Source organism: Hipposideros armiger, unplaced genomic scaffold (genome assembly GCF_001890085.2).
Source record: "Hipposideros armiger isolate ML-2016 unplaced genomic scaffold, ASM189008v1 scaffold_28, whole genome shotgun sequence".
NCBI classification, from domain to species: domain Eukaryota; kingdom Metazoa; phylum Chordata; class Mammalia; order Chiroptera; family Hipposideridae; genus Hipposideros; species Hipposideros armiger.
Window position 1 is genome coordinate 1,002,607 of NW_017731378.1, and position 15,022 is coordinate 1,017,628.

At 42.7% G+C, this 15,022-nt stretch overlaps 1 protein-coding gene across 2 annotated transcripts in view; it reads right to left on the reverse strand.

The window, feature by feature from the left end:
- Window positions 1-15,022, reverse strand: part of HPSE2 (heparanase 2 (inactive)) — a 575,409-nt gene that overhangs the window by 12,999 nt on the left and 547,388 nt on the right. For both annotated transcript variants that reach the window (XM_019636465.1, XM_019636464.1), the window contains one exon: window positions 13,818-13,964. In XM_019636465.1, coding sequence (XP_019492010.1) covers window positions 13,818-13,964 — 147 coding nt within the window. The remainder of the gene's footprint in view (window positions 1-13,817; window positions 13,965-15,022) is intronic.

The window sequence follows — 15,022 nt, forward strand, 5'->3', positions numbered from 1 at the left end:
GGCTTAGTGCCTCAATGAAGAACAGAATCTGGGTGAAATCAAAGATGCAAATCAGCGGGGATCTTGTTCCAGCGTTTTCTCAGGGGACAATGGTTCTCTACTTTGGCCACATATTTGAATTCTCTGGGGGGCTTTAAAAAATACTGGTGCCTGGGTCCCAGCCCAGAGATTTTTGGTTTAATTGGTCTGGGGTGAGGCTTGGGCACTGGGATTTTAAAAACTCCCCAGGTAATTTGAATTGCAGGCATGGTTAAGCACGAGGGGTAGAGGAAAGAGGGGGACTATGTTTGCAGCTGGGGGTGGAGGGGAGTCAGCTTTCTAACCACTGCATTCTGATTTTATTTTGAATAAAACCAGCTTTTCTTACTCTTTTAGAGCACCATGTCCGGAGGCCGCATTTTTTTTTTAACTTAAAAGGAAGATGTGAACTTTTCAAAGGCATGCTTTTTGTTGACTAGTCTGAAATGAGCATTCTTGCTCTTTCAATAGAACCGCTTCATTTCACTTGTCCTTGGACTGTGCACACTGCTGAGACTGAGCATGCGCCTCGGGGAAGAGTGTGTGGCACTTTACAGGATGGATTAAGAACCGAATCAGGTGAAACATTCGCACGGATGATGATGTGTTTCTTTAACACTCAGAGGAACAACTTTGTCCTTTTCTACAAGTGCAGGTTGTAAAAAGTCATTTCGATTTCTCTCAAGCTGTGTCACAGAGCGCTACCTATACACAGTGCCTCAAGCTCTCGTTAGGCAAGAGGAACTAAGGAGACTACATGTATCACTCAGTACCCTTACTGCATCTTCTCTTATGTATATAATTATTTGCTTAGATAGCGCTATATACATTGGTTAAAACTATCCATCTCTTTCTGAGCCTCAAACACCCTCAAATGAGCACCCAAAACTCCTCTAAGTTTCAGTGAGTAAGCTTACATTGACTGAAGATTTGTAAGGGTCATTTCTCTATATACAGAGGATACCAAAAAAATGGATACACATTTTAAGAAAGGAAAAAAACTGTATTACAATTGTAATACAATGAATGACGCCGGCATTCATTTGATCAACGCCATCTTTGGAGTGAACGTCATACTACACGTTGCTACCGTAATTCAATTCAATTTCGAAAAGTAATACACAGATAACATCTCTTAAAATGTGTATGTTTTTTTTGGCACCCCTGGTATTTACTTCTTTCTTCAGACTGACTCAGAGCCTTAAGTATAAGTATTTTTATAAATATGTATACCCATACATGTTTCTATTGATATTTCTACTTTTACGGTGCCTGTTTCAGACTTTCTGAAGTAGAACATTAACTTGAGTGTCGCTGAGCAGAGTAAATACCACCTTCCTGTCACTCATGGCAGCTCAGAAACTTCCCACTCACAGGCCCCTTTCTTGACACTGACTGCTCCCCGCCTCTGCAGCTTAGCTTTCCTCTTAAGGGACCCTGCGTGGCCTTTCAAAAGGGCTGCAGATGATGTAGTTGCATCTGCACTGGCAGGGCCTTTTCTTCTAGGTATGAGGACTCTCTATTCTAACCCTTATTGTTTTTTTTTTATCGTTAGTTTCAGGTGTACGAAACAATGCAATAGTTATCTTTTTCACCCTTCACATAGAAACAACCCCCCTCCCCCATCTACTGCCCTCCCACCCCCGATATCATGCTTATCTATTACAATTCCATTGACTCCATTCCCACACTCTACTCCACGTCCCGTGACTATATGTATATATAATTATAGTTGACATACATTATTATTCGACATCAGCTTCAGAAATATAGTGCAGTGGTCAGGCCTCTACACCGTCTATGAAGTGGTCTCCCTAACAAGACATGAGTTCATCTGGCCCCCTAAAAAATATTTACAACAGTATTGATTATATTCCTCAGACTGTCTTTTCTATCCCTGAGGCCATATTGTAGTTACCAATTTGTATTGTCTCGTCCCTTCCCCTTCTCCTCATCCCCACCCCCTCCCAACTAGCAACCCTCAGTTTTTCCTCTGTGTCTCTGAGACTATTTCTGTTTACATTTCTCATTTATTCAGTTTTTTAGAATCCACGTATAAGTGTGATCATATGGTATTTGTCTTTCTCTGACTGACTTATTTCACTTAGCATAATGTTCTCTAATTCCATCCATATTGTTGCAAATGGTACTATTTCCTTCTTCTTTATAGCTGAGAAATACTCCATTGTGTAAATGTACCATAGTTTCTTAATCCAGTCGTCTACTGATGGGCATTTTGGTTGTTTCCAAGTCTTAGCTATTGTGAATAGCGCTGCAATGAACATAGGGGTGCATATAATTTTTCGGATTAATGTCTTGGGTTTTTTTGGATAAATACCTAAGAGTGGAATTGCTGGGTCATAAGGTAGTTCCATTTCCAGTTTTTTTGAGATACCTCCATACTGATTTCCATAGTGGCTGCACCAGTCTGCAGTCCCACCAACAGTGCACCAGGGTTCCCTTTTCCTCACAACCTCGTCAGCCTTTTTGTTTGTTGAGTTATTGACGATAGCCATTCTGACTGGGGTAAGGTGGTATCTCATTGTGGTTTTTATTGCATTTCCCTAATGCTAAGTGAGGTTGAACATTTTTTCATATGCCTGTTGGCCATCTGTATGTCCTCTTTAGAGAAATGTCTCTTCATATCCCCTGCCCATTTTTAATTGGGTTGTTTGTTTTTTTGGTGTTGAGTTGCATGAGTGTTTTATATATTTTGGATATTAACCCCTTATCAGATATCTTGTTGACAAATATCTTCTCCCATTCAGTAGGCTTCCTTTTTGTTTTATTGATGGTTTCTTTTGTTGTGAAAAAACTTTTTTTTTTTTTTTTAGCTGAGCCATCCTGCTACCTGTTGGTAGCTCAGCGGCTGCTCAGCTCGGGCTGGACTTGAACCACTGTTGCTCAGAGCTCAAACTCTTGAGTGAGCTCTTAACCAACTGAGCCACTTCGTCTGCTCTGAAAAAACTTTTAAGTTTGATGTAGCCCCATATGTTCATTTTTTCTTTTACTTCCCTTGCCTGTGGGGATGTATCAGTAAAAATATTGCTCAGGGTAACGTCTGCAAATTTAGACCCTATATATTTTCTTCTAGAAGTTTTATGGTCTCAGGTCTTATATTTAAGTCTTTAATCCATTTTGAATTTGTTCTTGTATATGGCGTAAGGAGGTGGTCCAGTTTCATTTTTTTTGCATGTGTCAGTCCAATTTTCCCAGCACCATTTATTAAATAGACTATTTTTACCCCAATGTAAATTCTTGCTTCCCTTGTCATAGACTAACTGCCCATATATGCCTGGATTTAATTCTGGGCTCTCTATTATGTTCCATTGATCTATGTGCCTGTTTTTATGCCAGTGACATACTGTTTTGATTACTGTAGCCTTGTAGTATGTTCTAATGTCTGGAAGCGTGATTCCCCCAACTTTGTTCTTATTTCTCAGGATTGCCATGGCTATTCAGGGTTTTTTTTTGGTTCCATATAAATTTTAGGATTATATTTTCTATTTCTGTGAAAAATGCCCTAGGTAGTTTGATAGGAATTGCATTGAATCTATATATTGCTTTAGGCAATATGGACATTTTAACTATATTAATGCTTCCTATCCATGAGCATTGGAAGATTTTTCCATTTATTTGTATCTTCTTTTATTTCTTTCTTCAGTTTCTTATAGTTTTCAGAGTACAGGTCTTTTACTTCTTTGGTTAAATTTATTCCTAAGTATTTTATAGTTCTTGAAGTGATTGTCAACAGAATTGTTTTCTTAATTTCTCCTTCCGATAGTTTATTATTGGTATATACAAATGCAACTGATTTCTGAGTATTGATTTTATATCCTGCTACCTTACTGAATTCGTCTATTAGTTCCAATAGTTTTTTGATGGAGTCTTTGGGGTCCTCTATATATAGTATCATGTCATCTGCGTATAATGACAATTTTACTTCCTCCTTGCCGATGTGGATGCCTTTTATTTTTTTTTCTTGTCTGATTGCTGTGGCTAGAACTTCCAGGACTATGTTGGATAAAAGTGGAGAAAGTGGACAGCCTTGTCTTTCTAACCTTTATTTTTTAAAAAAGGATTTTTTTTAAAAATAGCATTTTAAAACTAGCACCTGAAGGGCCGGCTGAGTGGCGTGTTGGTTAAGAGCCGGCTTGGGATGCCAGAGGGCCCCGGTTCAGATCCCACATATCAGGGCAAGTGACACTGCCCCCTACAGCTAAGATGCTGAACAACAGCTCAACCTGGAGCTGGGCTGTTGAGAGTCGCCGGCTACAGCGTAGGCTGCAGCCCCAGCTGCAGTGGGTTGCTAAGGTCTACCGTGTGTAGCCAGCAGCCAGCGTGAGCGGCCGTCCAGAAGCCGACGACTGATCTGCTTCACCCAGGAAGAGCACAATGATGGTGCCAACTTGGGCCAGTGAAGCAATGTCCTCCACAACTAGACTGAAGAACAAAAGGATAGCAATTTGTCTGTTCCCCTTCCCCCGATTCCCCAGCACTGTTCCCATCCCCCAATTCCCCAATTAAAAAAACCCCCCAAAACTAGCACCTGAAGCCCTGCATGGGTTAACAGGTTTCTTCACACACTCTTAACTTGAACAGCATAACTGCTAATGTTTTTTTTAAACCTCTTATAGGACAATGAAACAAATTTCAAATGCATTAGAGAAATGAATATAAAAAATGAAACAGAAAAGAAACTAGGAGAAAATGAAGATACCTATTTATCTGATTTCAGGAATATAAATACATACACATGTAAGTGGAACAGAAGAAGTCACAAAGCAAAAGATAGATTTAACTATGTAAAAAGGGAACACTTCTGTATGCCAAGATAATACCCTAAAAATGAAATTGTTGGAAAATAGCAAATAAAATGCCGGAGAAAATATTTCAACACATATAATAGATAGGAAAGGGTTAATTGCCTTATATTAGAAAAAAAACCTTACAAATCTTTAATAAAACAGATAACACCCCAGTATAAAAATAAGCAAAGAAAATTAATAAAATAGACATTAAAAAATTTCAACCTCACTAATACTCAAAGAATACAAATTAAATAGAGATACTATTTTTCATTATAAAGTAGGCAAAGATTTAAAAATCTCACTATTCTGTGTTGGTGAGGTAAATTGTAATAACACAATGTTCATATTTCCTTCTCCTTCTCAGACCTCTGCAGCTAAGCTTGTCTGAGGTGAGAAAATGGAACTGCTAATCATATGAGATAAGGCTCCAAAACTCAGTGGATACCAAGGCAAGGATAGTGAGCTATCTGTAAACCAGGCTATTTGAGGAGTGGCTGAAAGAGCTAAGCGCGTTTAGCTTGGAGACTAGAATGGTAAGGGGAGACATATTGAAAAGTTGTTATAAAGGATATATAGATTTACTCTACTTAATTTTTCTGAAACAAGGGTAAAAATGGGAAGAAAACACAGGCCTTTGGCCACCGAAACAGAGGGTCTTTCCTACAATCAGAGCCACCTAGCCCTTGAGTGGGACCGACTCATGAAATGAGCAGTCTCATCAAACGGAAGCTGGCAGGCTTTCTGCGAGGGATATAGAAGATTTGCAGAAGGATTACAGAAGAGACATCTTGAACTTTCAGAGTGCTTCCAATTTTTCCTCTAGAAAGTCATCTTTTAATAAGCGTGGAACTTTCGTAGGGTGGTTTATTGAAAAAGAAACGAATTTAATGGATGCCAAACAAGTGAAGATAATAGAAACCTGCCGAGAGTACATACATCTTGTCGACCAGACTTCAAAACCTCCAGGTACCAACTAATATCAGCAGTATGGAAGTCAAACACTTAGATGTCTTCAGCTGGGTGAGATAAATGGGGTAATGGCCCTTTGGTCCCAGAAAACTGGTCTTCAGATTTTGTGTTTGAATGTGTGAATAAGAAGTCTTGGTACAGAATTCTTAGGCTTAAGGGTTTTTCCAAAGCTCCTTTTACCAGATCTGTCCATGTCTCAAAATAAATGTGGTGCTTCCAGTTACCATCAGAGAGAGGTTGTGGGGGGTCAGGTGGCGGTCAGTTCAGCCCTCAGGACTTTCCACACCAGCCAAGCTCTGAATCCGGAGATGAAGTATCAGAATGTGGTCTGTTCCAAAAGGGACGTGAAGTTAAAGTCTTAGCACTAGCGGGTGACTTAAGTATTTTCAGAGCCATTCTGTTTGGCTGACATTAAGTGACACCTCTCTGAAAGCATGCCACTTGATGCCAATGTTTTTCTTTGATATAGGATTTAATGAAGGTGAAATCAAAGAAAAAGTTTATCCCAGAGAGATGGAAAAAAAAAAAGCAGTATGTAGAAAAAGGAAAAAAAATGATACTCATTTCTTCTCAGAATAGGCAATAAGATTCTTGGTTCTTAGGAGACTTGAGATTCTTTCAGCTAAAATCATGTCAGCTGAAGGAGAGGCGCAGGCAGGCATTGAATGTGGAACCTATTATCCCCAAGGCAGAAATCCTCTGTATCTCTCTCATGGCACCATCCACAGGCTGCTTCCTGCGAGCTGTTTGTTTCTAATAATAGAGATGAACTCTTTGAGAGCAGAGACCTCTCCCTCAAACATCCCACATTAAATAGCTCTTGAAGGCCAGGTGCTGACATGGCCTGTCATTAGGTCGATCAAGAGACATTCTGATCTGAAGCATTCACATTAAACTTTACGTTCAGGCTTTTGCCCCAGATATGTCTACTTGGCATTCCTGAGTTCTTATAGTTATGGGACCACAATTCATTGAAAGCTTTAGCCAGAATAACTGCCACTGCACTGCCAGTGTGGTTGCTGAAGAGGAACAAGTTCTGTCTGGCACAAAGTATGATCTCAGTAAAAGTTGGTGAACGGATGAAGATGTTACTCTCCAGATTCTCTGGGAAACCTCGCTTGCCAGCATCTTTCCCTCAGAGATGTACCTCTGGGGTGGGGGGTTGGGGGGGGTGTAGGGGGCAGACCCTGTAGGTGTAGGGCAGCTGGCAGTGTCTGTGTATATGGGGTCAAAATATAATACACTGAGGTTGATTTTTAGAGACCTCAAATTAGATCAATTCATAGTCACCCCTGGTAGTTAATAATCTTTTTGTTTGAGAAGAGCCTAGAAGAAACAGAAGGGAATTCCTCTGTTTTGCTAAGATAAAAAATTTGCTTTTACTAAAATTCTATGAATGGGAAGCAGAATCTTAGAAGCAGCTCAGAGAAGAACTTTTAAGAAGGATCTGAAATTAGGGCTTGTGAAGAAAAGTTAATGGAACTGGAATGAGTTTTGCCTAAAGGAGAGAACATTGCTGAGTAACCTAATACTTATATTCGTAACCTAATACTTATATTGATTATGTGAAGAGCCTAAGATGAAATGAACCTAGACAGTATCATGACAGAGTTCAGTTATCCATACGTATGAGTATATTTGTCATTATGTCATTATAATTTTATATTACTGGACTCTTGGGGCAGTACAGTGTTGAAGAAAGTACTCTGAATTTGGGGTCAGGAGAACTGGATGCTAGGTATTTTCTAGCTCAGTCACCTAACAGTTGTGTGAGTTTTTTTATTTTTTTTATTTAAGGTTTTATTGGGGAATTGGGGGAGGGAACAGTGTTGGGGAATAGGGGAAGGGGAACAGACAAGTTGTTGTCCTTTTGTTCTCTAGTCTAGTTGTGTAGGTTGTTGCTTCACTGGCCCATATTGGTATTATCATGGGGCTCTTCCCTGCTGAGGCAGATCAGTCACCAGCCCTTGGACGGCCGCTCATGGCGGCTCTTGGCATCTCACACCGGCTGCCAGCCACTCACGGTAGCTTATCGCAGCCCACTGCAGCATCACTGCAGCCTACGTCATTGCCAGTGACTCACGGCAGCCCAGCTCCAGGTCGAGCTGTAGTTCACCACCTTAGCTGTAGAGGACAGCACCAGTGGCCCTCATGTGGGATCCGAACCAGCAGCCCTGCTGCTCAGAGCTGGCATCCCAAGCAAACTCTTAACCAACAAGCCACTCGGTCAGCCCAGTTGTGTGATTCTTGAATTCAAGTCACTTTATGTGCTAAGACTCAATTTCTTCAGCTCTAAAATGGGAGAGAGGCAGGAATTGTTCTATTTGCTTCATGGTCCTGTTCAGAAGGTTAAATGAGATCGTGGCTATTAGCTCTTTCTTATCTATAAAGTCGCAGCCACAGACACAGCCAGCCCCAGTGTTCTTATAAAATTAAGTGGTCTTGGGCCGGCCGAGCAGCGCTATGGTTAAGATCTGGCTTGGGACGCCAGAGGGCCCCAGTTCGGATCCCACATATGAGGGCCAGTGACACTGCCCTGCACAGCTAAGATGCTGAACAACAGCTCAACCTGGAGGTGGGCTGCTGTGAGTCGCCGGCGTAGGCTGCAGCCCCTGCTGTAGTGGGTTGCCATGGGCTACCGTATGTAGCCAGCAGCCAGCGTGAGCGGCCAGCAGCCAGCGTGAGCGGCCAGCAGCCGCAGTGAGCGGCCGTCCAGAAGCCGGCGACTGATCTGCCTCACCTGGGAAGAGTGCAATGATGGTGCCAACTTGAGCCAGTGAAGCAACATCCTTCACAACTAGACTGAAGAACAAAAGGACAGCAACTTGTCTGTTCCCCTTCCCCCAATTCCCCAGCACTGTTCCCATTCTCCCAATTCCCCAATAAAAATCTTAAAAAAAAAAAAAATTAAGTGTTCTTAGAAAATTCAGGCAGGATTGACATTGTGGGCACTCCATCCCCGGTATCTTCAAACACAGTATCTCCTAGTCCAGATGTCCTAGCCACAGATTGCCTGAGGACAGGCGAATGAACCAGGGAAGAACACTGGGCTCTGACCAAACACGTGCTCTTGGTTTGACTTTCCCCCCAGAAACTGAGCCCTCCCGTTGTTTTGATATAAGTTGACTTGTTTGGCCTGTCTTCCTGTTACTTCTCTGTTGAAAGATATTGGAGCTATTTATGTCTGGGGTAGAAACGATTCCCTAGAAGGCAATGTTTATTGATATGAGGCACTGGGCAGATTCTCTCCTTTGGAGATGGTAAAGCTGCCCTTCAAAGTACTCTCTGACTTATCCATAAAGGGAACTATGATTGTCTTGGGTGGGAATGGTGAGTCTTCCTTATGGAAAGGTGAAAAACCAGGGAACATGACAGGGAGGGGCCTGCAACTGAAGATGTTTTGGAGGAAAACTAGGCTGATATTACCACTACTCCCCGCCATAGTACAGTCTCTTTGTGTGGCCTTTTAGTGGCTGGAAGAAGCTACTTTACTGGTGAGCATAGAGACAACAGGCTCCACAGGCGAAGTGGAAGTTGGGGGGAAGATGAATGCAACAGAATAATAGAATTTTAGAGTTTGATGAGAAGCAGTCATCTTTTACCTCAACTTCCCACCAAATGAGGCATCTTAGAGCACCTCTGAGATGGCCAAGGGTGCGTGCTCTCTGATTAATAGGCTACCTCCTGAGAAAGCCTATCCTGTCCTTCGTCGGAACAGGCAAGCCTTTGGGGGGGAAAAGCTCATTTTGTGGTGAAATCTTTCTCTTTTAAACTACACTCCCTGGTCTTCTGTCATTTTAGAGGATCCTAGGCCAAATCTGTTTTCTTTCACTTAGCAGTCCTTTGAATATCTGAAAAAAGACCTCATGACTTAACCCTATTTGTCTTCTCTAAATTAAATCTCCCCCATTTCCTCCAGCCATCCTTGAAAAATATGTATTCCAGACACAGAATACCCTTCTCTTATACACGTGGCAGTTTTGTAAAAGTTTCCCTTCTATCCTCAAGGGTACAGGGCACCCACCTTTTTGTTTGGTTTGTAGAATAGGGACTATCTCTTATATAAAGAGTTAAGGCTTGAGTGGTGGGTCTTATGATTGGCTCACTCAGTGAGATGAGAAACAGGTACCTTCCCTGTGGACCTGGATGCCGGGACTATGCCTGATCAGTGGCCCCAAAGGTGCTTTCTGTGCAATATCTGACATACCCAAGCCCCAAGTTAACATGAAGACACCCTTTCAGATTTCAAATATTTCCAGCCCTGATGGCAATTCTAAGAGAAAAAGAATTACCTCATGTTCCCTACTAATCAAAAAGCTTGCCAACATCTCCCTTCTCTTGAAACCCCAGGGCAAAACACCCAACTGATGGCTTGAATGGTACACTGACTTGCTCTATATTCTCTTCTTGGTCCCTCCAGACAGGAGCAATTACAGGTTCCCCTGCTTCCAGAGCTTTCCAACCTCTTCTGAGCTAATCTGGCTTCAGGCTGCAGCTAGGAATTAGCAGACACAGAACACAGAATCTGGCCCCAGAGGCTTATGAAAGAGAAAGGGAGACACCAAAGGCTGAAGTCACTTCCTAGCATTTCCTTTCATCCTTCCTACAGAGTCTGCCGCACCAAAACCACACCCTTCCTGTGGGATCCCCCATCCCAGAACCACTGAAGGCTCTTGCTCTTATTAGTAGTTACTGTGTAGAGTGCTGGATGTGGCACTGAAAGTGTACATGACAGTCCCTGTGGAGCCTACAGTCCAAGGTGGCACAGCGCAGGGTCAGGGCCACCAAGGTTTAATGTGGGAGAGGTGTTCAATTAGTAGTGGTTTACAGGACAGGAACAGGTTTAGAGATGCTAGCAAAGGGCCCAAAATTCCACCATGAAGAAGTAGTGTTAGAGCTGGAATCCAGTTCGATGGACTTCCAATGCCACACTCTCTAATACAATATATGTAAAATCGTATGTGTCTATATTTGTCCTTATATATGTATGTGTATGCATGAATATGTGAAATTTTCATTTGTAGGAGGCTTCCTTTCACTCCAATGCTCTAACTTGATTCTCACAATCACCCCATCTGACAGGGAAGGCAGCTGAGGTTTGATCACACAGGTACATGGTAGCAACTCGATTCATATCCAGGCCTTCCGGTTTCAGCTCTCTCTTCTTCCATTTGCGTGACATTGTTATTTGGTCTCAGTGAGTGTTACCAAATCGCTCTTTAGGGCCTCTGTGAAATGAAATTCTCTTTTTCCCTGTCCCTCTCTGACATTCTCCAAAAGCCGTATACCACTCCTCACCAATACAGTGACAAGGTGAGGTATGAGACAGCATAATTAGACATACAGCTTATCAGTGGCCAGTGAGAGTCACTTCAGTCACTCTTAAGACAGCTATAGGTAGAACAGGGCCAAGGTGTGGCCCAATTCAAACATCAGGAATAATCCTGGAGTCACGGCTGTAGAGTGGGGGTAAGTAGGGTTAGAGGCCTGTGCCCTTGGTTGGTGGAGAAACAGCTCATAAAATGATGCCACCCTCTGACTACCATCTCCTCATGTTTCATGGTTTTGCATTTATGCAATTCTTATGTCTTTTTATCATAATCTTAACAAATGTCTTATCAACACATTATCTTAAAAATCTGAGAGGATTCTGCTTTTGAGAAACATTCTTAGAACAGTTGTTCCTGGGGTCAGCTGAGTGGCTCAGTTGGTTAAGTGTTGGCTTAAGAGCGTGAGCTCTGAGCAACAGGGCCGCCGTTTCGATTTCCACATGAGTCAGTGATGCTGCACCCGAGCTGAGCTGTCACTGAGCTGCCAACAGGTGACAGGATGGCTCAGCTTGTGTAACAACAAGATTGCCTGTTCGATGGTGGGCTATGCCCACCCGCAACTAAGACTGAACTCGGCACCTTGAGCTGAGCTGCCGCCCGGATGGCTCAGTGGATAGAGGGTGCACTCTTAACAACAAGGCTGCTGGTTCAATTCCCACATGGGATGGTGGCTATGCCCACCTGCAGCTAAGATTGAACACGGCACCTTGAGCTTAGAGGCTATGAGCTGCCAACGGGAAGTCAGATGGTGACTGGCGCCCTCCACAACAAACACTGAAGAACAACAACTTGGCTGTTCCCCTCCCCCAATTCCCCAACACTGTTCCCCTCCCCCAATTCTCCAATAAAATCTTAAAAAAAAAGAAAACAAACAAATAAACAGTTGTTCCCTTCTTCTTCCCCAGCTAACTAGAGTTCTGAGTCGAGGAAGACAATAGGCATTTCCTAATAGGCATTGCTGTGTCAGTAACTTTACATAGATTATCCCATTTACTGTTCTCCACATAAGAAGCTTTACAGATGAGGAAACTGAGGCTCATAGAGACTATGTCACTTGCCTAAAGGTACAGCCAGCAAGTAGCAGAGCAGGCACTGCTACCTTGGCCTGTCAGCCTAGGCGTTTGGTCAGTGCCTTCCACGTGGTACCCATGGTTTTCCTGACACTGGGCAGACTCGCCTCCTAAGCTTTGGTTCCAGAGGACACTGAACTTTCACAATTGCTGCGGAAGAGTCAGTCCCTCTGCCAGACATGACTTGGCAGGTCATTACTGAATGGCAGGGGGAGACTGAAACAGACTCATGGTCCTCAGAAAATCAGACCCAAGATGAGAATTTTTAGAGCTAGAAAGGTCCTTACCAAATATGTAGCAGCTCTTGCATTTTGCAGGTAAGGAAATTGAGGCCTAGGGATTAGAATTAAAGGGTTAGCCCAGGTCATGTGATTATTTAGTGAACCAGAACCTAGTCTCTTGCCTAGGACGAAGACCGGGAATTCAGCACACCAGTCACTGGGAAGTTGAGAGAGAGGGGATAAAACACTCGAGAGAGTTCTGCTGATATTGGTAGGATTGAGAGGAAAGAAAAGTAGAAGCAAGGTACATGTATGCAGGAAGCAGAGCCAGAATGTGAACCAAGGCTGCACATACAGACCCAGGGTGGGCTAAAGAAACTCAGTAAGTGACTTCCCAGATTGTGTTTTGTTCTCATTGCACATACAGTTGGAAGCCAAATGCAAGCCACCAAGGTTGCAGTGCAACCGCGAACAATTATAGCGCAAATAGTTGTGGGCAGCTGTGGGAGTGCAAGCCACCTGCTCCAAGTTTACAGCTTTGTTAAACTTGGTAAACATTAAAAATGGAATGGGAACGCTCCCAGTCTGTACAACATCCCATACCCTTCCTGGGAGGCCCTCCTTGGGAAGCTGGGGTGGCTTTACCCTTGACCAGGCCCTTCTCGCCGTGGCCTAGAGCCGCCTTCTGCTGGTAGAGGTCATTGTCGTCAACAGTCTCTAGTACAGACTGGGAGAAGTGGGCGGTATCATAGAGTCATATGTTTATAGAGTTTGAAGGGCCCACAAAGCCCCCGGAATATAATTTTTCTCCTGTTTCTCAGATAAGGAAACTGAGATCCAGAGAGGTGAAGTGCCGGAAGTGACAAAGTTAAGGGCAGAACTGATTCTTGATCTCTGAACATCTGACCCTTTGGTCAGATGTTCAGAGGAAGTGCTTCTTCCTCTAAGCCCCAGAAGGTTTGTAGATGATGACAAACAGGGAGTCACAGCGTTATAGAATGTTACTCCTGGGAGGGACATGGTTCTCAACTACCAATGCTTTGGGTTGTCACATGACTAAGGGTTGCTACTGGCATTTAGTGGATAGGGGCCAAGGATGCTAAATAGCTTGAAATGTGATCATCTTGCATAACGAATTTTCTTGCCCAGGTCCAAGAATGCCTTTGTTGAGAAATATTCTGTCTACCATTTGACTTTGCAGTTGAGGAATCCTAACCTAGAGACAGGGAGGTGCTGGACCAGGCTCCCAAAGGGAGTCAGTGGTCCCCCGACTGAATCCCACTGAGTCCCTGAGTTAATTAGCAGCACCCTTGGTGCCTTCAGCAAAGGGGCAACTCCAGCTCCCTCCCAACCCACCTCCTGCACTTGCGCCTAAGCCATTTCCAGGTCAGCACTTACTTGGACTTCAGGCCCTCCTGTCCATGGGGCTGCAGCAGATACTGGTGCACGAGCTTGTCCCTGAGAGTCCCAGCCAGTTTGATTTTCTTTCTTGATCGGTGCAGGTTGATGATAAAAAGTGTAATGGACCCACGAACATAGTTGTGGCTGAGATCCAAAGAGAGAGAAGAGAACAAGATGGAAACAAAGTGGTCTGTTAGATGCTTCTGAATAATTCATAGACTGCATGAAACAGGACTACCATAGGAAAGGGCATGTATTATAATATAGTTCTTGGCCACCCTACACCTTCAAAGAGAAGAAGGCCTTGTTATTGTGGATTTCTGCAAAGAAGATGCCCACTTCCCACCCTACTCCTTTTGTTTCTGTTTAAATGTATTGCAAGGGCTTGAGACAACAAAATATCTTCTTTCTGAGTATGGAAGTAAAACATGCTAATTGCAAAAAAAAAAAAAAAAGAAAAAAGAAAAGCCAAGGAAAGAAAGAAAAATATAGAGAAACACAAAGAAGAAAAAGAAAATACCCATAATCCAAGTATCTTGAGATATAATAGCATTTTGGTAAATATCCTTCCAGTATTTTTTAGTTTATTGATTTAACAAATATTTACTGCATATGTGACACATACATATATATTTCTCAGTTTTTAACATCATTGGGATCACATTGTTCACAGTTTTTTCAGTTCATGAATATCTTAAACATGTTCCCGTGTTATGTTATTATATATTTTTCTACTTATAGGAGAATGCTAAATTCACAATCATAGAAATATAACATAATTTATTTAACTAAAACCCTACTTTTGGGGAGTTAGGTTGTTTTCAGTTTTTTTGCCATTATAAGTTATGTGATGAAGGACTTCATTGTTCACAAATTGTTTGCACATCATGATTATTTCTGAAGGATAAAGTTCTCAAAGTTGGAAATACACATTGTATAATTCCTCACCAAATCTTCTAGTTCATTCCCAGGGGTGCCCTGTGGACGATTTTCTGTCCCTGTTCTATTGAATGCTAGAGTGATCACATGATTGGCTTTGGCCAGTGAAATGTGGGTGGACATGTTAAATTCTCTGGGCAGGAGCTTGAGGAGCCAGGTTGCTTTATGACCTGTATCCTGGGATGAAGATGATGTGCAGTAGAGTTACACCTGAGCAATGACAGATGAGTAGTGTGAATGAGAAATACATTTTCTTATTGAAA